This window comes from Herpailurus yagouaroundi, unplaced genomic scaffold (genome assembly GCF_014898765.1).
Source record: "Herpailurus yagouaroundi ecotype Mexico unplaced genomic scaffold, PumYag 184, whole genome shotgun sequence".
NCBI lineage: Eukaryota > Metazoa > Chordata > Mammalia > Carnivora > Felidae > Herpailurus > Herpailurus yagouaroundi.
The window spans coordinates 17,348,508-17,374,062 of record NW_024412415.1 but is presented as its reverse complement, the minus strand read 5'-3'; the positions used below and the strand labels follow the sequence as shown (position 1 = coordinate 17,374,062).

At 35.7% G+C, this 25,555-nt stretch overlaps 1 protein-coding gene across 4 annotated transcripts in view; it reads left to right on the top strand.

Annotated features, from left to right (window-relative positions):
- Positions 1-25,555, top strand: part of DMXL2 (Dmx like 2) — a 154,992-nt gene that overhangs the window by 56,251 nt on the left and 73,186 nt on the right. For all 4 annotated transcript variants that reach the window (XM_040492692.1, XM_040492690.1, XM_040492691.1 and 1 more), the window contains exons 7-13: positions 4,103-4,281; positions 6,180-6,363; positions 9,715-9,889; positions 14,710-14,949; positions 15,455-15,726; positions 16,597-17,293; positions 17,636-17,757. In XM_040492692.1, the coding sequence (XP_040348626.1) occupies positions 4,103-4,281; positions 6,180-6,363; positions 9,715-9,889; positions 14,710-14,949; positions 15,455-15,726; positions 16,597-17,293; positions 17,636-17,757 (1,869 nt within the window). The remainder of the gene's footprint in view (positions 1-4,102; positions 4,282-6,179; positions 6,364-9,714; positions 9,890-14,709; positions 14,950-15,454; positions 15,727-16,596; positions 17,294-17,635; positions 17,758-25,555) is intronic.

Genomic DNA, 25,555 nt, shown 5'->3' with positions numbered 1-25,555 from the left:
GTTTGCAGAACAGCTTTTATTTCCCTCATGAATTAATGTTTACTTTTGTCAGTTTCTTTTTCTATATATATTAAGATAATTCTAGGAGTTGTGTTTTCTTTTTTTAAGATGGTAAATTACAGTGATTGATTTTTTAAAATATTTTTTTAATGTTTATTTATTTTTGACAGAGAGAGTGAGATCGAGTGCAAGCCGGGGAGGGACAGAGAGAGAGGGAGGCACAGAATCCCAAGCAGATTCCAGGCTCTGAGCTGTCAGCACAGAGCCTGATGGGGGGCTTGAACACACGAACTGTGAGATCATGACCTGAGCTGAAGTCAGATGCTCATCTGACTGAGCCACCCAGGCACCCCAGAGATTGATTTTTAAATGTTAAATTCACTTTGCTCAGATAAACTCCACTTGATAATGATTTTTTTTTTAATATATTGCTGGATTGGGCTTGCTACATTCATAAAAGATAGTTCCTTAAAGTTGTCTTATGTCTTTGGTTTTGGTATCTGGGTAATAATACTGGTTTTATACAGTGAGACCTTTTTCTCAATTTTATGCAACAATTTATATAGAACTGGTGCTATTTCTTCTCTAAATTTGGTAAAATTCATCAATGGGCCTAGAGTTTTGGTTGTAGTTTTAGGGTTTTTCTTTTGTTTCTGTTTTTGTTTTGGTGAAAGGTTCCAATTATTTTTTTTCCAATATATGAAATTTATTGTCAAATTGGTTTCCATACAACACCCAGTGCTCATCCCAAAAGGTGCCCTCCTCAATACCCATCACCCACCCTCCCCTCCCTCCCACCCCCTATCAACCCTCAGTTTGTTCTCAGTTTTTAAGAGTCTCTTATGCTTTGGCTCTCTCCCACTCTAACCTCTTTTTTTTTTTTTTTTCCTTCCCCTCCTCCATGGGTTTCTGTTAAGTTTCTCAGGATCCACATAAGAGTGAAAACATATGGTATCTGTCTTTCTCTGTATGGCTTATTTCACTTAGCATCACACTCTCCAGTTCCATCCACGTTGCTACAAAGGGCCATATTTCGTTCTTTCTCATTGCCATGTAGTACTCCATTGTGTATATAAACCACAATTTCTTTATCCATTCATCAGTTGATGGACATTTAGGCTCTTTCCATAATTTGGCTATTGTTGAGAGTGCTGCTATAAACATTGGGGTACAAGTGCCCCTATGCATCAGTACTCCTGTATCCCTTGGGTAAATTCCTAGCAGTGGTATTGCTGGGTCATAGGGTAGGTCTATTTTTAATTTTCTGATGAACCTCCACACTGCTTTCCAGAGTAACAATGAAACAACAGAAAGACAAATAAAGAAACTGATCCCATTCACAGTTGCACCAAGAAGCATAAAATACCTAGGAATAAATCTAACCAAAGATGTAAAAGATCTGTATGCTGAATACTATAGAAAGCTTATGAAGGAAATTGAAGAAGATATAAAGAAATGGAAAGACATTCCCTGCTCATGGATTGGAAGAATAAATATTGTCAAAATGTCAATACTACTCAAAGCTATCTACACATTCAATGCAATCCCAATCAAAATTGCACCAGCATTCTTCTCGAAACTGGAACAACCAAATTTTGAATTAAACAATTTTTTTTTCAACGTTTATTTGAATTAAACAATTTTAATTGATCCAGAGCTGTAGAGCTATTCATGTTTTCTGTTTCTTTGTCCATTTTTGAAATTGTCATTCAAAAAATTTGTCCATTTAGACTAAGTTATTGGACTTATTTGGAAAAATTGTTCATAGTATTCGCTCATTATTCTTTTAGTTTTTATAAGATCTGCAATCATGTCCCTCCTTTCATGATTGATAATGGTAATTTGTGTTTTTCTCTAAACATTTTTGATCACTCTAAATAGATTATTATCAGTTTTATTGATATTTTCAAAAAGTAGCTTTGGGTTCGTTGATTTCACTAGCTTTTCTTTGTATTTAATTTCATTGATTTCCATTCTTTCCTACTATTACATTTATTTACTCGGGGTCCACTTTGTTCTTCTTTACATGATGCTTCAAGTAGAAGCTTAGACCATTGATTTGGGACCTTTCTCCTTTTCTGATACAAGCATTTAAAGCAGTACATTTCCTTTTAAGCACTAATGTAGCTGCATCCCCCAAATTTTGATATTTTGCTATCCTTTTCATTCAGTTCAACATATTTAAAAAATTTCTTTGTAATTTAAAAGTGTTTTGTTTAGTTTTCAAATATTTGGAAATTTTCTGGCTATCTTTCTGTTAATGATTTCTGATTCACTTTTGTGTGATTTTAGTTTTAGGCAGTAATAGATGACAGTGGGGCTGCTCAATTTGAGTGAGGGCATGCTGGTGGGATGGGAGAAAGGGGCTAGAAGGCCACCTACTCATGGAGGCGCTCTGCCTTTCCTTTATGAATCCTGAGGGGGCTCTGAGGTGTCTCTGTGTTTGTTATGGTATGTGGCCTAAAACCACTGCTATAGATTATGTAGTACATTTGATCAGGTGAAAATGATGCTAAGTTGACAAAAGTACTTGGAGGAAAGCAATGAACGAGTACATTGTTCAGTGCTTGTCTCAGACTAAGCACTTAATGAGATTTGCTGTATCATTCAAATACTCAAATAAATGATACCTTAGTAGAAATATACAGGGGTGCCTGGGTGGCTCAGTCAATTAAGTGTCCGAGCTGAAGTCAGTTAAGTGACCTTCAGCTCAGGTCATGATCTCGCGGTTTGTGACTTTGAGCCCCATGTTGGGCTCTGTGCTGACAGCTCAGAGCCTGGAGCCTGTTTCAGATTCTGTGTCTCCCTCTTTCTCTGCCCCTCCCCTCCTCACACTCTGTCTCTCTCTCTCTCTCTCTCTCTGTGTCTCTCTCTCTCTCAAAAATAAATAAAAATAAAAAATAAAATAAAATAAAAGAAATCTACATTATGCAGTATAAATTGAAAATGAGTACCAAGATGGTAAAAAACCAGAAATGTTTGTCTAGTCCAGGTGATAGTATTTAGACCTATACACACTTTCCAGGAATACATAATTTCATTGTTTCTTAGGGTGAGATTTTTGCATGAATTATATCATTTTATTATTTCCCTTACGGCTCTATTCACTATTGAGGATAAAACAGTATAAAGCAAATAGTTTCTGTTAAATAAGAAAATTATTTGGGCCTTTAACAAAATTCTTAGAACTAAGTAAAATGGTAAAGTTAGTGCCTATTGTTACACTTGTAAATATATTATTAAGTGGGCATAGAGGTGATTCCTAAATGCCTTCACTTCGTTTAGAGTGGAGATCAGAAAATTGTGGTATTTACATTTTTAAAGAGTTGTAAGAAAAAAAAAAAAAGAAGAATCTGTATCAGAGGTTGTGTGGTCTGCAAAGCTTACTGTCTGGCCCAAGGGAAAGCTTGCTGATTCCTAACTTAGAGTCTAAGAAGCAGTTCTTATTTATTTATTTATTTATTTATTTATTTATTTATTTATTTAAAATGTTTTTTATTTATTTTTGAGACAGAGAGAGACAGCATGAGCAGGGGAGGGACAGAGAGAGAGGGAGACACAGAATCTGAAGCAGGCTCCAGGCTGTCAGCACAGAGCCAGATGTGGGGCTCGAACCCACAGACTGTGAGATCATGACCTGAGCTGAAGTCAGACGCTCAACCGACTGAGCCACCCAGGCACGCCAAAGCAGTTCATATTTAAAAAGGATTGGTTTTGCCCTTACAGATCTCTTCAAAAAGGAAAGGATGATAACAGTGACTGATGACATGGCATCGTTCTTATCCTTTCTTATCTTATCCAAGGCATCTGGTTTCAGAATCTTCTGTACTGTGACTCCTGAATATTTAAATGAGGGAATTTGGCTTCAGTCTCTATTTGAAAACCACCCTTATGCAGAGGAGATTGATAATGAGCAAACTGCCCATTTATTTTTCAAGAGAAGTATTCTTTAGAGTAATCATTTTACATTTGAGTTTGTACTATATAAAGGTTACATGTTAATTTTTATAGGTAGGTTCATTTTTAAAGTTTCTTCATATCACTTATGTTTTGAGTTTTATATATTCAGATTAATTTTATATTGACCTATATATTTTTGCAGGATGATTGTCTTTTGAAAGTGTGGTATCCTATGACTGGCTGGAAATCCTCAATTATACCTCAGGATCATCATGAGGTGAAAAGGAGACAGGCGTCTACCCAGTTTTCCTTTGTTTATTTGGCACATCCTCGAGCTGTGTCAGGTTTTTCATGGCGTAAAACTAGCAAGTATATGCCCAGGTTAGACAAATGCGTCCTATAACTTTGGTTTGTTTGCTTATGTATTTGTAAAAATAATGAAAACAAAGGTCTTTTTACTGCGCTGACTGGTGAAATTGAAGAGCATAGGCTCTGGGTGTTAACTGCCTGAATTCAAATCCTGTTGTTGTTATTTGCTTTGTGAGCTTTTGCCTAAATTTCTTAAGCTCTCTATACCTCAGTTTTCTTCTCTGTAGGTAATAGTACCTAACTCAGAGAGTGGTAGTGAGACTCAATGTGTTAGTGTATGTAAATATTGATTGAAAGTGTTTGCATGTAGTATGTGCTTAGGCAGTGTTAGCTGATATTGTTAGTGGTAGCAGCAGTAGTAAAAGATTCCAGGAAGGAAATGTTTGCAGGTAACAGAAAAGCACACTTTGAAGAAAAATAAAACATGGTAGTAAACAGTCAGTAATACACATGGTAGGAAAGCATATCATACACAGTGAATAAAGTATCTAGGTTTTTCTTAGGGCCATGTACAGGGCCTTCTCAAAGAATTTAATATTATAAATTTTTGTTACTATTCAGCATCTCTGAAAAGTATTTAGAAAATTAAACAAACTGTAGAACAGCTCATACAAATGATTCCTGTATCATATATATAATTATAAAACAACTTGCTTAGAAATCTGTATTTATATTTGAAGGAAGGTTATTTCATCTGTGAACTGTTTACACCTGATGGGAAATATAGCACACATTATAGAGGTGTTCAGTGAATGGCGAATTCATACATTTTTTAAAAAATGTTTATTTTTGAGAGAGAGAGAGAGAGAGAGAGAGAGAGCGAGCATGAACAGGGGCAAGTCAGAGAGAGCAGGAGACACAGAATCTGAAGCAGGCTCCAGGCTCTGAGCAGTCAGCACAGAGCCCAATGCGGGGCTCGAACTGAAACTGTGAGATCATGACCTGATTTGAAGTTGGATGCTTCACTGACTGAGTCACCCAGGTGCCCCAAGAGAATTCGTACATTTTTGAAATCTAAATAAAAAGTTTATTCTGCTTATTTGCATCTATTGAAAACATTTGCAAAATACTTCCTTTGAGTCAGATTCTGTGTAAGCATGTTTTTTTTAAGGGAGAGTGATTTTTTGTTATTTTATAATGAACAGTTAAGTCACTTTAGCTGCTTGATGCTGTAACATTTTTGGTTATTTTAACTTAATGGAAGTTGATTTATAGTTTGAAATTGTATTATCCTTGAAGTTTTATTTTGAAGATGCTCATTTGTTACCTGTTTATAATCTTTTAGATGGTAAGGATGATACAAGATGATATAAGTACTCCCATAAGCCATACAGTTTAATTACATTTAATGATGTTTTAATATGGTCATTCTGTAATTTTCAATGATTAGGTTTTCTCTTGCTGTTTGTTTGTTTAGAAGATATTAATATTTCTGCAGAGCTCAGTTGTCAAGCAGCATGTGTATAATTGGGCATCAATATCTGTTTCCTTTGTCAAGACTGTTTCCTAGTTTTTATGGTGTTCACATTCACAGTGTACTGTGTATGATTTCAAGCTCTTTGACCACTCTTGCTCCATACACTGTAATTTCTAAGCAATTGGAAGCATACTATACTGTTATTTAGCTTAGCTGTTCAAGACATGATTTTATTGAGTTACGGTGTCAGGGATAGCTAGGTTCTTTGTATTTTATGGTAACTGCAGCCCTATATTCAGCCTTCCACCTTGCAGGTATGAACAGGTAATAAATGGGATTGGGTAAGACTGTGAAATAGCCTGTGTAAATCCATTACCATTACTGGAAAAATAATTACTCTTGGTGCACTGATGCTATTTTTATTTGTGAAGAACCAAATATTAATAGCATTTAATCAGTGGCACTGATTTTGTTTCTTTCTCTTTGTCATTAGAGGTTCTGTCTGTAATGTGTTATTAACTTCATGCCATGATGGTGTCTGCCGACTCTGGGCAGAAACCTTATTACCAGAAGATTGTCTTTTGGGTGAGCAGATTTGTGAGACTACCACTTCTAGTGTTGCCAGCAACCTCACTCATGCTGGAAGACACAAAGATAGAATTCAGCATGCTCTTGAGGTACTGTATTATTTAAAATGGTAAATAAATTTTGAAGTTATGTGAGTTTAATGGGAATTTATAAGCTAAAATGAAGATAGTGCACATGGTACATATAATGATGAAATTAATAATAAGTAATTCTCACTAATTTGTTTTATGCTTGAAGACTGCTCATTTTATGCCACTTAAAAGCCCAATACAATAGTAATGATCTTAAACATGTAGTCCAGGTGAATAGTATAATTTTCATTTTTTCATTTTGCATGTCACATATGAAAATCTATTGGGATAAGCAGTTTTGATTAGTAAAACACATAAAGATCTCTGAAATTAGTTGTAATTAAAAAATGTTTTGCTTTTGTTTATGAGGATTAAAATTTACTTTTGTGTTATAATTAAAAATGCCTATTTGATTCTTAAGAATTAAGACGGTGAGATATTAAACACAAGTCAACTTTTGTATAATTGCTTTATAATTTTTATGGCTTCATATTAGGAAAGTGAAATAATTTTTCTAATTTTTAAATGCAGCATATATGAAATAAAAGTGCTTCCTATAAAATTAGATTATTTATAATATAAACTTTGTGTCCTTTTGACTAGGGAAAAAAGTGAGATAAACACATTTTTGAAAATTACCAGAAATTTATTAAAACAAACCTCGATTATTAACATTTTCTTACTTTTTGCATGTGACTTTTTACTATACAAAGAATATGTGTTATTTTAAAATTAGAGAAAATGTGGAATTTATAATCCAGTTACTCCAGTTATGTGTGTATGTGTATTTTTTTTTGTATTTACAAGATTGAGATAATATTATACACTAAGGTTTTATAACTTGCTTTTTTATACTTAATGTGTTATAAGCATCTCTCTACATTACTAATTGTGTTTTTACATTTTGTATTTACATGAACAGTTTCATGGTTGTGTAGCCAAAATGCTTTGCTGTTTTAGCAAGCAGAAATATTTTCTGGGGTTTGATAGACTGAGGATGTGCTTCTTTAAAGTTTTATATAAAGTAGGCTTCTTCTGATACTATCTGTGATTGGGCAGTATTTATACATTTTTTTTCTTCCAAAATTCAAAACATAAATGAAATTAAAAGGTCAGAACAGTTAAAGTTGTATTTTGTTTTAATATTTATTGAAATTTAACAAGACAGATTACTTAATTTACTGCATATTTGTGGTCATTTATATATACCTGTGTAACATTTTATCTTTAAATTACAGATGAACTTTTGGAGCCTAAGTGCTTTGAGACATCTTTGTATCTACCTCCATGTTACCTTATATATTGCTTTTCAGGTGTTAAATTGAATTATTAATTGCTACATAAAATAAAAGCAAAAATATAAACATATGTAATGAGTAATTTGACAAACTTTTGCAACCTTTTAGTAATGTTATTAATAGTTAAAAATTGTTTTTAACAGAAAAAGCTTAATTGTCTGATCCATAAGCTTACCTTGATTTCTGACATCCTTTCATATGAAACTCCTAATTGCGAGGTCTATATAATTCTTTATATACTTAAATTATACATTTTGTTCCTAGGAGAAAATAATCAACCAGCCTTGCCAATATAATTTAAAATAATAAGATAGAGGACACACCATAGACCTGATACTGTTTTTCATATGAAAAGGGGTAAGGGTTGTGGAAATTGAAAGGAAGGACCAGATATATTACTTTAATTCAGAAAGAATTGAGAGGACACCACATTTTGTTTAACTGTGTGGAACAAAGGAATAGAATTGGAAATTATTGTAAATCATGGTATTGGGGTTTGGGTAAGTGATAGGATAAGGAAGTACTGTGAATTGGGGTTATGGTGTAGAGATCTTTTCTTTTTAAAATAGTTCAGGGGCACCTGGGAGGCTTATTCAGTTAAGCGTCTGACTCTTGATTTCCGTTCAGGTCATGATACTGTGGTTCATGGGTTTGAGCCCCATATGGGGCTCTGCACAGGGAGGAGCCTGCTTGGCATTTTGTCTGTCTGTCTCTCTCTCTGCCCCTCCCTGGTTTGCACTCTCTCTCTCAAAATAAATAAAAATAAATTTTATTTTTTTTAAATGTTTTATTTATTTTTAAAAGAGAGTGCGATTGGGGGAGGGGCAGAGAGAGGGAGACAGAATCTGAAGCATGCTTCAGGCTCTGAGCTGTCAGCACAGAGCCTGACGTGGGGTTCGAACTCAAGAACTGCGAGATAATCACCTGAGCCAAAGTCTGATGCTTAACCTACTGAGCCACTTAGGTGCCCCTAAAAATAAACTTTAAAAAATAAAGTAATATAAAATAGTTCAGATGATTGAGGATGCTAGTGGAGAATTGTTATCATATAGATACACCTCAATTTAAACAAATCCCATAGGTCAACACTTTTTGTGAGATATTTCCTGGCTATACCTACCTAAGTAAATTCTCCTTATTCTGTATTTTTGTACTCTATTTTTTTTTCTTTATAATAGGGATTGTATATGATTTGCCTGTAACCATGTAGTTAGTTGTAAGTGAGAATTTTAGGGAGAAATACTTTTCTTCCTGATAGGAAGATTCAGAATTTTTTGTTTTGTTTTGTTTTGACTAGTAAATTTTATCTCAGTAGTGGGATATCCTGAAAAACCTAGACTTGGGACTCCTAATCTTTTCTCTTTAAAAAATGTTTACTTATTTATTTTGAGAGAAAAGAGCGTGTGTGCTAGCAGAGGGAGGGGAAGAGGGAGAGGGAAACAGAGAATCCCAAGTAGGCTGTGTGCTGTCATTGTAGAGCCCGGTGCAGGGCTTGATCCCATGAACCATGAGATCATGACATTAGCCTAAATCACTAGTTGGCTGCTTAACTGAGCCACCCATGCACCCTGGGACTCCTGATCTTAATAGAAATTTCTATAGATAGGGGCGCCTGGGTGGCTCAGTCAGTTGAGCGACCAACTTTGGCTCAGGTCATGATCTCATGGTTTGTGAGCTTGAGCCCCACATCGGGCTCTGTGCTGACAGCTCAGAGCCTGGAGCCTGCTTCTGATTCTGTGTCTCCCTCTCTCTCTGCCCCTAACCCACTTTCATTCTGTCTCTGTCTTTCTCAAAAAAAAAAAAATAAACACTAAAAAAAAAATTAAAAAAAAGAAATTTCTGTAGATGAGTATTTTTGCCTTGTACTCTTGTATTCTGCCTTGTACTATAAAATTTACAAAAACTGGGGTGAATATATTAGAATTTTTCAGTTGAAGTTAAGAAAGTTTCCTTTAAAGTGTTCAGATTTTACAGAGAGGAAAATTATAAAATCCTTAATAATCAAAAATACTTTGATCAGCATTTATTAGACTTTTCAGAGTTGGATTTAGCAATTATTTTTCTATTTTAGACAATACACCATTTGAAAAATTTAAGAAAAGGACAGAGGAGGTCTTCTGTTCTTGTAACTCACACAGAATTAATGCCTGACCAGATGGCAACACATGAAGTTCAGAGACACATTTCCCACCATGCAAATGCACTGTGTCATTTCCACATTGCAGCAAGCATCAATCCTGCCACAGGTAAGTAATAGTAAAGCTTTATTTCCTATAAATATGCTGAAATGAGATAAATAAATAGAAAAGTGAGACTACTTTTAGAACTCCCATATTTTATGTTAATACTCCGTGTTTCCTTTAAAAATACTTCTTAATTCATTAGGAAGATAATATAAAGTGCCATTTCTTAAATTGAGACTAAGTGATTCTTAGGAAACAACTTCAAATAAGTATTTTTGGGACACCTCTGTTTGTCTAGTATATAGCAAGGGTTCTACATAAATTAGAGCTTTAGTTGAACCTGGGAGCACAAGTGGTAGCAGTGTAATTGGAGTGATTTCCCTGCTTTTTATATTTTCACTATTAATCTTCTCAACTCTTCTTTGTAACTTAATCTAAATATATTTTTTACATAGTTTTCTTTATATTTCAGCATATCTTGTTTTCTGCTCCCATAGACTTTCTTCTCCTACACTAAGGAAAGATATTTTTTCTTCTAACCTCGGTATTTTCTTTTTGCCCATTTCCTGCTATGAGGTTGAGAAGTGTTTTTGAGGCAAGTTGTGTTGGCCAAAGCATGTTTGAAAACTTCTATTTAAGGGCATTATTTTCTTTGTGCATGAAAATCATATGAGAAGGCCCATAGATAATTTCATATTACATTGCTGGTAGAACTAACTACATTTGTATAAAGTTACAGACATATTTTATTGGAATGGAAATCGATATATTGCTTCCGAGTGCAGAATTTATTTTTTAAAAGTTTTTTTTTTAATGTTTATTTTTGAGAGAGAGAGACAGAGCGTGAACAGGGGAGGGGCAGAGAGAGGGAGGAATACACAGAATCTGAGGCTCCAGGCTCTGAGCTGTCAGCACAGAGCAAGACACGGGCCTCGAACCCATGGACAGTAAGATCATGGAAGTCAGACACTTAACGTTTAACTGCCTGAACCACCCAGGCGCCCTAGAGGAGTTTAAATGTCTGGTTATATAGACATGATATTTAGTAAACACAGTTCCAAAAAAGGTGATCTTTAGGACCCTCCCCCCTACATTGTAACAATGGCTCTGCATATGTGCTGTACAGTACAGTAGCCACTAGCCATGTGTAGCTCTTTAAGCACTTGAATTATGGCTAGCCCATATTTAGAGTTATGCTGTAAAATACATACTGGATTTCTAAGACTTAGTACAATAAAAGAATGTAAAATCTTTATTTCATATTGATTACCTGTTGAGATGATAATATTTTATGTATATTGGGTGAAATAAAATATTAAAATTGTTTATTTCTTTTACCTTTTATAATGCAGTTACTAAAATAAAAATTACCTATGTGCCTTGCATTTGTGGTTTGCATTATTTCTCTTGGATAGTGTTTTGCTAGCTGGTTAAACATTATTTTGCTTACTGATCTCACATCTTAATTGTATTCTAAGATCATCTTTATAATATTAACTTATTTTCAGAATGTTACTGGTTTTAGATATTTGTAAATTTTTAACCTTTTTAAAGGAAACTTATCTTGAATTATTGACTGTAGGGGCACCTGGGTGGCTCAGTTGGTTAAGCGGCCGACTTCAGCTCAGGTCTGATCTCACTGTTTGTGAGTTCAAGCCCTGCGTCGGGCTCTGTGCTGACAGCTTGGAGCCTGGAGTCCACTTTGGATTCTGCGTCTCCCTCTCTGTCTGACTGTCCCCCACTCGCACTCTGTGTCTGTCTCTCTCTCTCTCTCTCAAAAATAAACATTAAAAAAAATTTTTTTTGAATCATTGACTGTGATGAAGATCTGACTTCAAATAGAATGCAATTAGTGATGGTATGCAGTAAATTCAACACACATTAGAAAGGATGACTTTTTAACTGTATATACTACTCTAATCAAATGGAATAGGATCACAGAATTGTTCCTTGTGAGTAGGTATTCTCTCACATTGTTTGAGTGTAGGTACTGGATATGTTCTTGTAGCCCTTGGACCTTGTCTTTCAGCATCTTTACTAAATACTCTTCACCTTTTATCTAGTTTTATCCATTTTTACTTAGTACATACTCTTTTAAAAATCATTTTGTTAAAGTATTTAACACCATGCATTTACAGGTACTGTATGTAAATATAACACTTAGTTTCACCAAATTGATTACTAAATGCAAATAATTTTGTATTGTAGGACTCTTCCCCTTCTTCACCTTTCTCCATGATACTTTTTTTTTAAATTTTAAGTGTATTTATTTTGAGAGAGAGAGAGCGCTAGTGGGAGCAAGTGGGGGACAGAGAGAGATGGAGAGAGAGAGAATCCCAAGCCAGCTCCATGCTTTCAGTGCAAAGCCCAACCTGGGGCTCGATTCCACAAACCTTCAGATCATGACCTAAGCTGAAATCAAGGTCAGATGCTCAACTAACTGACTGAGCCACCCAGGCACCCTTCGGGAAACTTTTTGAATTTATGTTAAGGCTGAAAGCATAGTTCAGTGAATACCCATATACCCCATTAATATCTTGTATGCTTTTACTCTCCCCTTCTGCTATGGATGTATATCTTTGCTTCCTCTTCCCTAATTTTTGGCTGAGCCATTTCAAAGTAAAGTAGTCACTGTCGTTATTCTTTATCCCCTAAATATTTTATGACATTACCTAAATGTTTCAAATGTATCTTCTAATAGAGCACAATAGCTTGCAATAGGTGGCAGTGTTTTTTGGTTTTTGTTTTTTTTTTCCTAATTGTTTATTTTAAATATATAGACATTTTTATTTGCAAAAAAAAATGTGGCTTCTAATAGAAAGATTTTTCTCCATTACTACAATACTGTTATTACATGTAAGGAACATGGATAAGATTATATTTAACATATAGTTCATATTAAGGTATAGATTATTTTATGCATTTGATTGTAATTTCTTTTAAACTCTATTCTATAGTTCCTCTCTGTCAAAAAACATCTCTTCTGTCACAAAGAAGTTATCTCTGTTATCTTTCATAGCATCTTGCAGTCTGAATATTTATGTTAAGGTTTAGGTGAAACATTTTTAGCAAGAAAACTACATAGGTACATAGGGGATGTGTTGTTTTATATTATTCTAAATGTACAAGTCCTGTTTAATATGATTTATTTCATTTTTATCAGAAGACCAGGACTGTCATCCAGGAATTAGAAAAATAGAACAACCTGGAACTTTATTTAACATTGGTATTTATTAACAGGACTCTACCAGAATATCCTGTGCATTTTTACTTTTATTTTTATTTTTAAATTTAAATTTAATTTAATTTTCTTAGAGCATGGTGGGGGAGAAGGGCAGAGGAAGAGAGTGAATCTTAAAAAAATTTTTTTTAACGTTTATTTATTTTTGAGAGAGAGTGTGAGCAGGAAAGGCGCACAGAGAGACACAGACACAGAATCTGAAGCAGGATCCAGGCTCTGAGCTGTCAGCACAGAGCCTGATGGAAGGCTCAAACTCAGGAACTGAGAGATCATGGTCTGAACTCAAGTCGGATGCTTGACTGACTGAGCCACCCAGGCGTCCTGAGAGAGAGTAAATCTTAAGCGGGCTCCATGTTCAGCATGGAGCCTGACGTGGGGCTGGATCCCACCACCCTGGGGATCATGAGCCTGGGGTAATGACCTTAGCTGAAATCAAGAGTTTGACACTCAACCCACTGAGCCACCCAGGTGCCCCACCCTGTGGATTTTTAGACTTTCATGTCTTTACAGGGGACAGTGTTTTGTGGGGTTTTTTTGTCGTTGTTTGTTTTGCTTTTTATAGAATCAATTATTTCCAATATGAATTGGGATTAAGGAGATTAATTTTTTAAGTTATACTATTTTACATTAACTAATCTATATTGTGAACTTCAGTTACTCCAAATAGAGGAAGCCTGCTGTACTTAGAAATTTGCTTGTCTTCCTTTTTTCTTCAGCATTATATTCTTCCAACTTTTTAGTTTCAAACATTTAGAAAAGTTGGAAGAATAGTACAGTGAATACTCATGTATTCTACATAGAACAATAACAGCTAACGTTTTGCCCCAGTTGCTTTATTCTCTCAGTATATATATGTCGGAGGAGGGTGACATGTTGAGTGAAATTTTTCCTTAATCTTTTCGAAGTAAATTATGGCACATCATTCTTACATACTTCAGAAGGTATCTCCTAATAATAAGGAAATTCTCTCACATGATTACAATGTCATTACTATGCCTAAGAAAATTAGAAGTAATTCCATAATCTTTAATACCCAGTTCATATTTAAATTTAAATTTCTTTAGGGTTTTCTGGGTGGCTCAGTTGGTTAAGCGTCCCACCCTTGATTTTGGCCCATGTCATGATCTCATGGTTTGTTAGTTTGAGTCCCACATCGGGCTCTATGCTGACAGTGTGGAGCCTGCTTGGGATTCTCTCTCTCTCTCTCTCTCTCTCTCTCTCTCTCTCTCTCTGCTGTTATCCCACTCACATGTGAGCTCTATTTTTCTCTCAAAATAAATAAATAAACATTAAATAAATAAATTTAAATTCTCAGTTATTTCAGAGATGTCTTTTATGGCTGCTTTTCTGTTTTATTTTTTTGTTCCTCCATCCTGAAAGCAGGATTTAATAAAGGTTCATGCATTTGGTATATTTGATTTTTAAGTTAGTAATTTAATTCCGTTAGTAATTTAAGTCTATCCCATTAATTCTTAGCATTTACATTTACCATTAAATTCAATTAAAGTTTTTACAAATCCTACTAGAGTGGACTTGTTTAGCACCTTTTCTGTATAAGTATAGAATAGTCCTTATTAGTACTTGGTAATCTTTTTACAGACATTAAAAATTCATGTTGAAATCCTACCTTTTTTCCCCACAGATATTCCAAATGTCTTGGTTGGCACTGTATTTAACATTGATGATGGAAATGGGGGCTTTGTGGTTCATTGGTTAAACAACAAGGAGTTTCATTTTACATCATCTACTGAAATATTTATGCAGCAATTACGAAAACTTTCTGAGAAACAGGTAGATCATGAAAGTGACGAAGGAGATAGAGAAGATGAGGAACGTTCACAGGAGGAAAGAGAGAGGGGTTTGCATATGAAACTAGACCATGGTTAGTATTGCATCTTCAGATTTTTCTTTTTGGCAAGTTAACAGCTTTGTGTGATACCACTTTTAGCTTATAATCCTTCCTTCCTGCTCTTCTTTTTTTACTTTTCTGTTCATTCCATTAATATTTACTGACTATCTGCTATCTAGCTCTGTATGCTTTGTTATACATATATTGCTTTGAGTAATGTAAACCGTTGGAAGCCATTTTCTTTTTTGGGGAACATGTTTTGCTAATGGTAATAATGATAGTATGAATGAAAATTTGATTTCTTTAAAAGTAAGAAATAATAGTAAATTTCAGTTAAGACTAGAAAATGTTTTCCCTCTTTGTTTTTTCTACCCCTGCCTCCCCCAGCCATAAATTGGAAAAAGAATTCATAGTTTCTAAAGATAGTATGCTATGTTATACACAGCATACATAGTCGAGTATGTAGATGAATTTTTATAGTATTATTAGTATATGCTGATAAATTAGTGTATTCTGATAAATTTATTTTCTGATTCAGAATTATCCCTGGATAGAGAATCTGAGGCAGGTACAGGATCATCAGAACATGAAGATGGAGAAAGAGAGGGAAGTCCTAGAACCTTTTCACGACCCAGTGTACCAATGCCACTGCCCACGGTCCTGCTTGATCGGAAGATTGAAATGCTGCTAACTGAATGGAATAAGAATCCTGACATGCTTTTTACTATACACCCTGTAGATGGTACCTTCCTAGTGTGGCATGTAAAGTATTTGGATGAATATAATCCTGGAATATTTAGACAAGTCCAGGTATATTTTACTGATGAAGCAATTATTACATTTCTTAAAAATAAAAATACTATTCAGATGAACCATCTTTTCAGAAATACTCAAAAGATTTGTTTTGAGAAGCAACTGAGAAGAGAATACTTGTTCTTGTCACCAAGGGGGGGATCAATGACCACAAATTTTTTTTTTTTTCAACGTTTTTTATTTATTTTTGGGACAGAGAGAGACAGAGCATGAACGGGGGAGGGGCAGAGTGAGAGGGAGACACAGAATCGGAAACAGGCTCCAGGCTCCGAGCCATCAGCCCAGAGCCTGACGCGGGGCTCGAACTCACAGACCGCGAGATCGTGACCTGGCTGAAGTCGGACGCTTAACCGACTGCGCCACCCAGGCGCCCCGCAATGACCACAAATTTAATAAACCTGGTTAATTCAAAGTAAAGCGAATTGGCTTTGAAATGTCATATGGACTATTTGAATATATATGTGTTGGGGTTTTTTTCCCCCTAGAAATTCACAATGTTTTGAATAAACTTAAACTACCCTAAAAACGTGACTCAGGATGAGCTCCCCTCCCCCCAGTTTTATTAACTAAATCTAGCTACCTTTTTCTGTTATCTTCCTGAACTTCATTTCTATTTAGAGTTGTGGTTGTGGTCATTCAGCTGTACAAGCAAGGCACTTGAACTTTTTTCTTCAGGCTTCTCTTAGGCTGTGAATAGAGATATGATATTACATAAATAGAGGCAAGGCATTAGACCATAAAGAGGTTGAAAATGATAGTTTTTGCTAGGAAACTGAGATTTGACATTTTGAAAATAGAAGTATTTTTGGAAGACTTTTTGAGAGGCGTAAAACTACTTACATTGAATCATATTATTGTGTTTTTCAGGTTTCTTTCTCTTCTCGGATTCCTGTAGCATTTCCGTCTGGTGATGCAAGCTCTCTTAGTAAAAATATCATGATGTATGCCTGTATAAATGCTACAAAAGATCCTCCCCACACCCTGTTACACCACGAGATGATGGCTGTAGGCAGTCCTCATGGATCACAACCATACTCTAGATCACACAGTACAAATATGAACATTTTAGCTCCCACAGTAATGATGGTCTCTAAACACATAGATGGTTCTTTAAATCAGTGGGCAGTCACTTTTGCAGATAAGTCTGCCTTTACCACTGTTCTGACTGTATCTCACAAATTTAGATACTGTGGCCATCGATTTCACCTCAATGACTTGGCATGTCATTCAGTTTTGCCGTTGTTACTGACATCTTCACATCATAATGCTCTGCTGACTCCTGAGTTGGACTGTCAGTGGGACTCAGACAATAAATTAAGTAGACTAATGGATCCCATAAGACATATAAAAGGTTCCTCAAAACAACCTCTTAGAAATGCAGCGACGCGTACATTTCATGACCCAAATGCAATATATAGTGAACTTATTCTGTGGCGTGTAGACCCAATAGGACCTTTGTCCTACACTGGAGGAGTATCAGAATTGGCTCGAATTAACTCTTTACATACATCAGCCTTCTCTAATGTTGCTTGGCTTCCGACTCTTATTCCCAGCTATTGTCTTGGTAAGTGTTCATTTTAATTGTGAAATTAATAAGAGCTTTTAAACTTTTTTTTAAATACATAAAATGATTTACATTTGTCATTAGTAGAAGGATTTTTAGATTTATGTTTAGAATTTCCAGAAGTTTGTTCAAAAATTTGTTTTTAAATTTTTCCCCTCTCATCACCTATTTTCTATTGAATTCTTTTATTAATAATTTTATATCCATTAATTTTATCTGTTTAATTATGATTCTGGACTGTGGTTCTGCCTAAAAAGAAAAGTGTGAATATAAGTTTCTCCTACTTCAGCCAAAAATAAAAATAAACCACATAATATAATGCAGAGCATTTGCTTTCTTTAGGCACGTATTGCAATTCTGCAAGTGCTTGCTTTGTTGCTTCTGATGGCAAAAATTTGAGACTCTATCAAGCAGTGGTGGATGCAAGGAAATTATTGGATGAATTATCAGATCCTGAATCTTCAGTGAGTATTTCCTAATCTTTGTTAAAATACCTAGGCTGATAAGGAATTCTCTTTTTACTTTGCCTAGGACTTTTATTTGTTAGTTTGGGGGGTGAGCACATGTTCTAGGCTCTATGTGACAGATTTATGTGTTTTTTTTTCTTTCAATTTTTAAAACTTTATTTGGGAGGGAGAGAGCATGAGCAGGGGAGGGACAGAGAGAGAGGGAGAGAAAGAGGATCCCAGCAGGCTCTGCACCATCAGCATGGATCCTCACGCAGGGCTTGAACTCATGAACCTCGAGATCGTGACCTGAGCCAAAAACCGAGTCTGACACTTAACCGACTGAGCCACCCAGGTGCCCCACAAATTTACATGTTAATTTGTATTCCAGGGTATATGCCTCAGTATCACACATCAATACATTTTTACATTTAAATAAATAAATGACTTTTTTCCTGAGTTACCATGATTTCTGCTTGACATTTTTCACTCTCTAGTTTGGTTTTATTAATCTTTTCTTGCTCTAAGGCAGCTTCAGCAAGCTCTTTGTTTAGGCTGGAAAATTTGAACTTTTCTGAGCATTATTGACCATTTTGAAAAATTCTGTGGTTAGAATATGTTATCAGTGAGTGGCAGTATCTTATTCTGGTAATTCTGAACCAGAAGTCATGTATATTAGTTACTGTTCAGATTTGAATAGTGAATTTTCCATCTACCTATGAAAACATGCCTTTTATAAAACAATTTTCTAAAAAAATGTTTCCAGTATTGAAAACCAAAGTTATTTTTGAGTATCTGCTATGTGTCCTTCAAGGTATGGAGAATATAAAGTATAACTTTCTGTGTGTGGCTTTAAGAAGCTTTTAATTTAGCTGAGGAGAGAAATTATTAATAAAAGATTAAATAACAGTTTAAGAGAGAAGCGGTGTCTGAGGGTGGTATGTAATTTATTGCCGAACAGATGGCACTAGAAATATTGCATAATCCAGAAGAGAGATCAGATTAGGGTAGGCATAGAAGTCTTTATTACAGTATTTAGGTTTGTTTTTAGTAGGTGGATAAAGTTTAGAAAGACAAATCCTTTGCCTTTTCCTGAGTGAGAGACTGGCCTGAAAGTATGCATACAGGAAAGTACATGTATAAGTAAGAGTTCTTCCAGGAGCGATGAAAAAACCACTTGGACTGGAGCCAGAGGTTTGGCATCGAGGAAGTAGCATCTTCAAATCATGGAATTGGGAGATACTTTATAGGTCGCTAGTCTAACCTGATGCTTCATTCTTATCCTTGACCACATTCCTGCCAATTTGTCATCTGGCATCCTAGGTAGGGGGGAGTCTCAACTCTAAATGCAGCTCATGACACCCTTACTACTATACTGAAATTAAATTTGTATTCCTTAAATTCTGCTTGTTAGCCCTGGTTCCATTTAGAATAAGTCTAATATTCTTTACATATGAGATCACTTCAGATATTTGAAGACAACTGTCTTATAACCTATGAAACTTTTTTCTTCAGGCCAAACCTGCTCCCTCTCCACCAATAAACTAACTCTGTTTTATATTTGACCCTGGTTACTCTTCTTAGCAGTTTTCAGTTTGTCTATATTCTGGGCATTGTGCAGCAGTATTATGACCCGTCTCATTAGATTCTATTTTGTTTTGGGCAGGCATGCCAGATTCTTTGTATGTAATGGACTCATACTGAGCTGACTCTGAATTAAATATCCAAAAGTCTCTTCTTGCCAGTAAGCCGTCCTATATTTGTGCATTTGAGTTATGGCCCAAATGTAGGCCTATTTTCACTTTACATTTTCACCTTCTAGAGTCAGTCTTTCAGTATCGCTTCGAATCCAGATCTGTTTTTTGTGTTACTGCTTTATGACTTACGTCACCAATCTGTTTGATGAATGTTGTTTCCACATCTTTATCTGAGGCAGTTACAAAAAAAAAATGTTGAACAGGATAGGACTGAAAAAGAGGCTAGTAGTGTACATGTGAAATCTTTTTCCATTTTTATTGTCTTAAATGTTTCTTTAGCTTGTCCCTGGGATTTCCATGAGGCAGCTTGTCATGTACTTGGCTGAAATAAATTACACCCTGTCTGCCAAATATTCTGCAGTCAAAAAGGAAGTCAAATTTGTGTGAGATGATTGTTTTAATGTATAAATAGGTTAATGTATGTACCCTGATGTCTGTTGGTGACTAAACCATTGTACTAAATAGACATCCAGCTCTTTAGTCTGCCTTTTTTTCCTTTTTGAAAATTGGAATATTTACCTCTTTCTAGTATTTTGGCTGTGTCATTTCCTCTGATTTTTCAGAGAATATCTTGAGTAGTTCATTGGTCTCATTTGAAAAATTTCCCACTAACCTGGACATTACTTTTCCAGAAAATATAATTTTATTTAGAGCATTTAGATACATTCTTGAAATTTCTTAACTTATCCTGGTCTTCTACTCTCCCTGCACCAATGTACATTTTTTTCTTAAGCCTTCTATTTTTATTAATTTTTTAATGTTAAAAAGTAACACTTATTCATTGTAGAAAATTTTTGCTTTATTTTCAGTTTTGTGCAAGCTAAATTCTTGAAGTAGAAGACCAGAGACAAAGAAGGAATTAGGAGTTCTTTATTCTCTGAATTTTTGTTAACATTAAAGTATCAGCCTCTGTTAATGAGCTCATCTTTTCCTGTTTTTTTTTGTACTCTGAAAACAGTAATTTATTCAATTATTTACTTTTTTGAATACATTTTTAATTTTGGAATAGTCCTAGATTTACAGAAAAGTTGTACATGTAGTACAAAGTTCTCATATACATCACAACCAGTTTCCCCTATTGTTAACATCTTGTATTACCAGAATATATTTGTCAAAACTAAGAAACCATCATTGGTATGATATGATCAGTTAAACTATAGATTGTTTAAGATTTAACTGATTTTTCTGCTTATGTCCCATTTGTGTTCTAAGATCTCACCCAGAGGGGCACTTGGGTGGCTCAGCCAATTGAGCTTCTAACTTCAGCTCAGGTCATGATCTCGCTGTTAGTGGGTTCAAGCCCTGCACTGGGCTCTGTGCTGACAGCTCAGAGCCTGGAGCCTGCTTCAGATTCTGTGTCTTCCTCTCTCTCTGCCCCTCCCCTGCTTGCATTCTGTTTCTCTCTCACTCTCTGAAAAAAAATAAATAAATAAAACATTCCAAAAAATTTTTTTTTTTTTTAATTTGAGATCTCACCCAGAAAACCACGTTATATTTAGTCATCATGAATCCTTAGACTTTTCTGGTCTGGAATAGTTTCTCAGTTTTCTTCATCTTCCTCAGTATTTCTCATGACTTTGACAGCTTTGAGTACTACTGGTCAGACAATTTGTAGAATTTTCCCTCGATTGGGATTTATTTGTCTGCTACTTTTCTCATGGTTAGACCAGAGTTAAGGGTTTTTGGGAAGAGTACCCCAGATATAAAGTATCCTTCTCAACACATTTTAAGAGGGTACATGCTATCAACATGGTAATTAGTGCCTTTCTTCTTTTTTTCTTTTCATTCTTGCTAGAAGTTTGTTAATTTCATTGATATTGTCAAAGAATGAGCTCTTTGTTTCATTGATCTCTTTGTTTTGTTTTCATTTTCATTAATTTCTGTCCTTATTTTTATCATTTTCCTTCCTTATTGCCTTTTTTGGGGGGTGTTCTTTTTCTGGGTTTCATTAAATAGGAGCTTAGAGTTTTGTAACTTTTCTTATTTTCTAACATGTGCATTTAGTGCTTTAAATTTTCCTCTCAGCACTACTTTGGCATTCTGATAAGTAGTATTTTTTTGTTGTTGTTCATTTCACTATATTTTTAAATTTTCCTTGAGAATTCTTTTTTTAAAGTTTATTTATTAGAGAGAGAGAGAGACCAAGTTGGGGCGGGGCAGAGAGAGAGAGAGAGAGAGAGAGAGAGAGAGAGAGAGAGAGAGAGGGAGGGGCATGTTCCACTCTGTCAGTATGAAGCCTGATGTGGGGCTTGAATCCATGAACCATGAGATCATGAGCTGAGGCAAAATCAGGTCACTTAACCAACTGAGCCACTGAGGTGCCCCTCCTTGAGAATTCTTATTTGACCCATGGGTTATTTAAAAGAGTGTTGTTTAGCTGCCCAATAAATACTGGGAAGAGATTTTCCTTTTATCATCCTGTTACTGCCTTCTAGTTTGACTTCATGATGGTAGGAGAACGCACTATAATTTCAGTCCTTATACATTTATTGTAAAGTTTGTTTTATGGCCAGGACATTGTCTGTCTTAGTATGTATTCCGTGGCACTTGAACATATTCCACTATTGTGAGATGGGGTGTTCTACATATGTCAGTTAGATTTTATTCTCATTAATGTTGGTGTTGAGTTCTTGTAGATCTTTGCTAATTTTCTGTCTAGTTCTATCAATTCTTATGAGAAGGGTGTTGAAATTTCCAACCGTAATGGTGAATTTGTCCATTTCTCCTTTTAGTTATGTTAGTTTTGTGTTTCACATGTTTTGCAACTCTGTTTTGCATATACATTTAGTCTGAAATCAGGGTGTTGGCAGGGCCATGCTCCTTATGAAGGCTCTAGGGGAAGATCCTTTCTTGTTTCTTCCTAACTTCTGGTTGCTTCTACTGATCTTTGGTGTTCTTAGACTTGAAGCTACAATACTCTAGTCTCTGTCTCTGTCTTCACATGCCCTTCTTCTCTCTGGGTGTTTTGTGTGTACTCTCCTTAGTCTAGTATGACCTTATCTTAAACAGATTAGATCTGCAAACATCCTTTCTCTAAATAAGATGGCATTCTGAGATTCTGTGTAAACATGGATTTTGATGGGATACTATCCAGGCCATTATACTAACCAACATTTTTTCCCTCATAAGTTATATTTACAGTTGCATAGCCAGGAACCTCCAAAGTCTCTTGAGTCATTCTGACTTTCAGAGCCATATGTTATGAGGAATTGTGAGATTTTTGCCTTTCTGAATGATAGACTACAGGGCATGCCTTTATTGTTGATCTTAAATTCTTAACATCGTTGCTTCCTGTCGAGTTTCCATTATTTCTGCTGATCTTTTTTGTTTTTTTTTTTGTAAGTCAGAGCAGCAGTGTTCTCAGTTACTTCCTCTACTAATTGTGAGTTGAAATACAGAAAGAAGTTGTCACATGCTGTCCTCTTCCTCAAATGAGATTTTTAGTAGATGGTGAGTAGAGGCTAGTTTTTTTTTTTGTTGTTGTTGTTTTTTTTGTTTGTTTTTCCTTTAAGAGTCATCTGAAAAGATTTGAATTTTATTCTGGGATTGAGAGATGGATTTAGGGGACACCAAAATTTTTTGGACAGGGAATTAAAGGGGTTAGTTTGCAGGATCGAGTGTAGTTGATAAGGTATTGGAAGTCTATTGAGGTCATCAAAGCCTGTGGTAAAATAAACTTGAGCTAGAGTGGTATTTGGCAGATATTGAGGAAAGGTAAAGTAGGGCTTAGTAGTTGCTTGACTATGGATACTAAAGGAAATGACTCTAAGGTTTCAAGTTTGTGATAGTGGATCCACTAGCTTTGGTAAGATAATTGTGAGGTGTTGATGATGACTTAAGTTTGAGATACATTGAGTGTGAAGTGATTGAGGTTTTAGGTAGCAAAATGTAGTTTTGATTAGATAATCGTTTTGCATGTATTTGGAAATAAATTCCTAGTGTTACATGTCAGATACCAGTGTATATTTGGTATTTATTATTACGAAAACAGTACTTGAAATCTTGAGAGCTCTAAAGGCATTAGTAACAATTAATGTCCATAAAAGTGACCCTGAGTCATCAAGAAGGCATTTAAATTGAGACAACTATTTATGAAGGCAGAGATTTAAAGATTTTATTTTTGAGTAATCTCCACACCCAATGTGGAGCTCGAACTTCCAACCCTGAGATCAAGAGTCCCACCCTCCACTGACAGAGCTAGCCAGATGCCCGGAAGGCAGTGATTTAATTAAAGCTAAAAAGAATTTTCCAACCAAAATACTGAAGATAAAGTTGTTCTGGTGCCTGAAAGCATAAACTTTTGAACTTTCTTGCCAAGTGATGCTTGGTCAAGGGAGGTTCGTTCATTCATTCATTCCACAAGTATTTCATGAGTACTTATTAAAGTATTCTATATATTATTCTGTGATTCAGTAATGGGAAGAGAGAAGTGTGGTGTTGAAAGGTAGCTGTTGCTGTTACTAAAAACAAGCCTTTTGTTTACTTAGAGAGTGTGTGTGTGTGTGTGTGTGTGTGTGTGTGTGTGCACGCACATGCATGCGTGCACATGTGCAGGGAGGGGCAAAGAGTGGGAGAGAGAAAATTGTAAGCAGGTTCTGCGCTGTCATGGGGCTTCAACCGGAAACCTTGAGATCATGACCTGAGCCAAAATCAAGACTCAAGATGCTTAACTGATTGAGCCACGCAGGCACCCCGTCATCTCTACTTTAGAGATGAGGACACTGGTGTACAGAGAAATGTAATGACTTGTGCCAGTTCAATTAGCTAGTAGTTGTAGAGCCAGGATTTGAGCCCAGGCAGCTGGGCTCTAGAGACCAACTTCTTTTTTATTATTTATTATTATTTTTAAAGTTTATTTATTTTTAAGAGAGAGAGAGAGAGAAAGAAAACGGGCAGGGAGAGGCAGAGAGACAGAAGGAGACACAGAATCCGAAGCCGGTCCAGGCTCTGAGCTGTCAGCACAGAGCCTGACATGGGGCTCGAACTTTGAATGGCGAGATCATGATCTGAGCTGAAGTTGGATGCTTAACTGACTGAGCCACTCAGGCACCCCTAGAGACCAAGCTCTTAACCACTATGCTGTGCTGCCTCTAAAAAGCCATTTGCTTCTACATGTTTGTCAAGTTGTACCCATTGTTTTAATTCTGTAATTTAAATATACAAATTGATGATACGTGAATATAAAAATTTTGATTTTTTTTTTTTCAACGTTTATTTATTTTTGGGACAGAGAGAGACAGAGCATGAATGGGGGAGGGGCAGAGAGAGAGGGAAACACAGAATCGGAAACAGGCTCCAGGCTCTGAGCCATCAGCCCAGAGCCCGATGCGGGGCTCGAACTCACAGACCGTGAGATCGTGACCTGGCTGAAGTCGGACGCTTAACCGACTGCGCCACCCAGGCGCCCCAAAAATTTTGATTTTTTTAATAAATGTTTTGGAAGTATATTGAAAAATAATTGCTGTTAATTAGGTATGGTGAGACAACAATAAAAGAATCTAGGGGGAATTGTAAAACCAAAAAACTGCACTCATTTCTTTGTAGGTATCTTTCAGTTGTTACTTCAGTTTATAAAGAACTGAAAAAGACATAGCCACGGCCTTACAGGAGGGGTTATGCAAGAAAGACGAAAGACGTTTAATTCCTATTAGCAGATGCATGTACTTAAAGGCCCTCACTCTACACCAAAATACCAGTTAGTTCATGTGAATTTATGTTTTAAATAAAACAAAATATTGAAGGTATATATGTATCATTTTAAAATGATTCTCTGGGTTAAGCAACCTTGTTGAGTAATTAGTCATCCGTCTCTCTCTCAATTGTATGGGATAAGAAGGCTTATCCTGTGCATGGAAGGAACACTTAATTCAGATGGTGGTGGTTAGGGAAGAGTTTCTAGTGGAGAGGACACCTGACATGAGACTTACTGAAGGTATGAATTGAAAGTGAAGGAGGAATGACCCAGCAATAGCACTGCTAGGAATTTACACAAGGGATACAGGAGTGCTGTTGCATAGGGGCACATGTACCCCAATGTTTATAGCAGCACTCTCAACAAT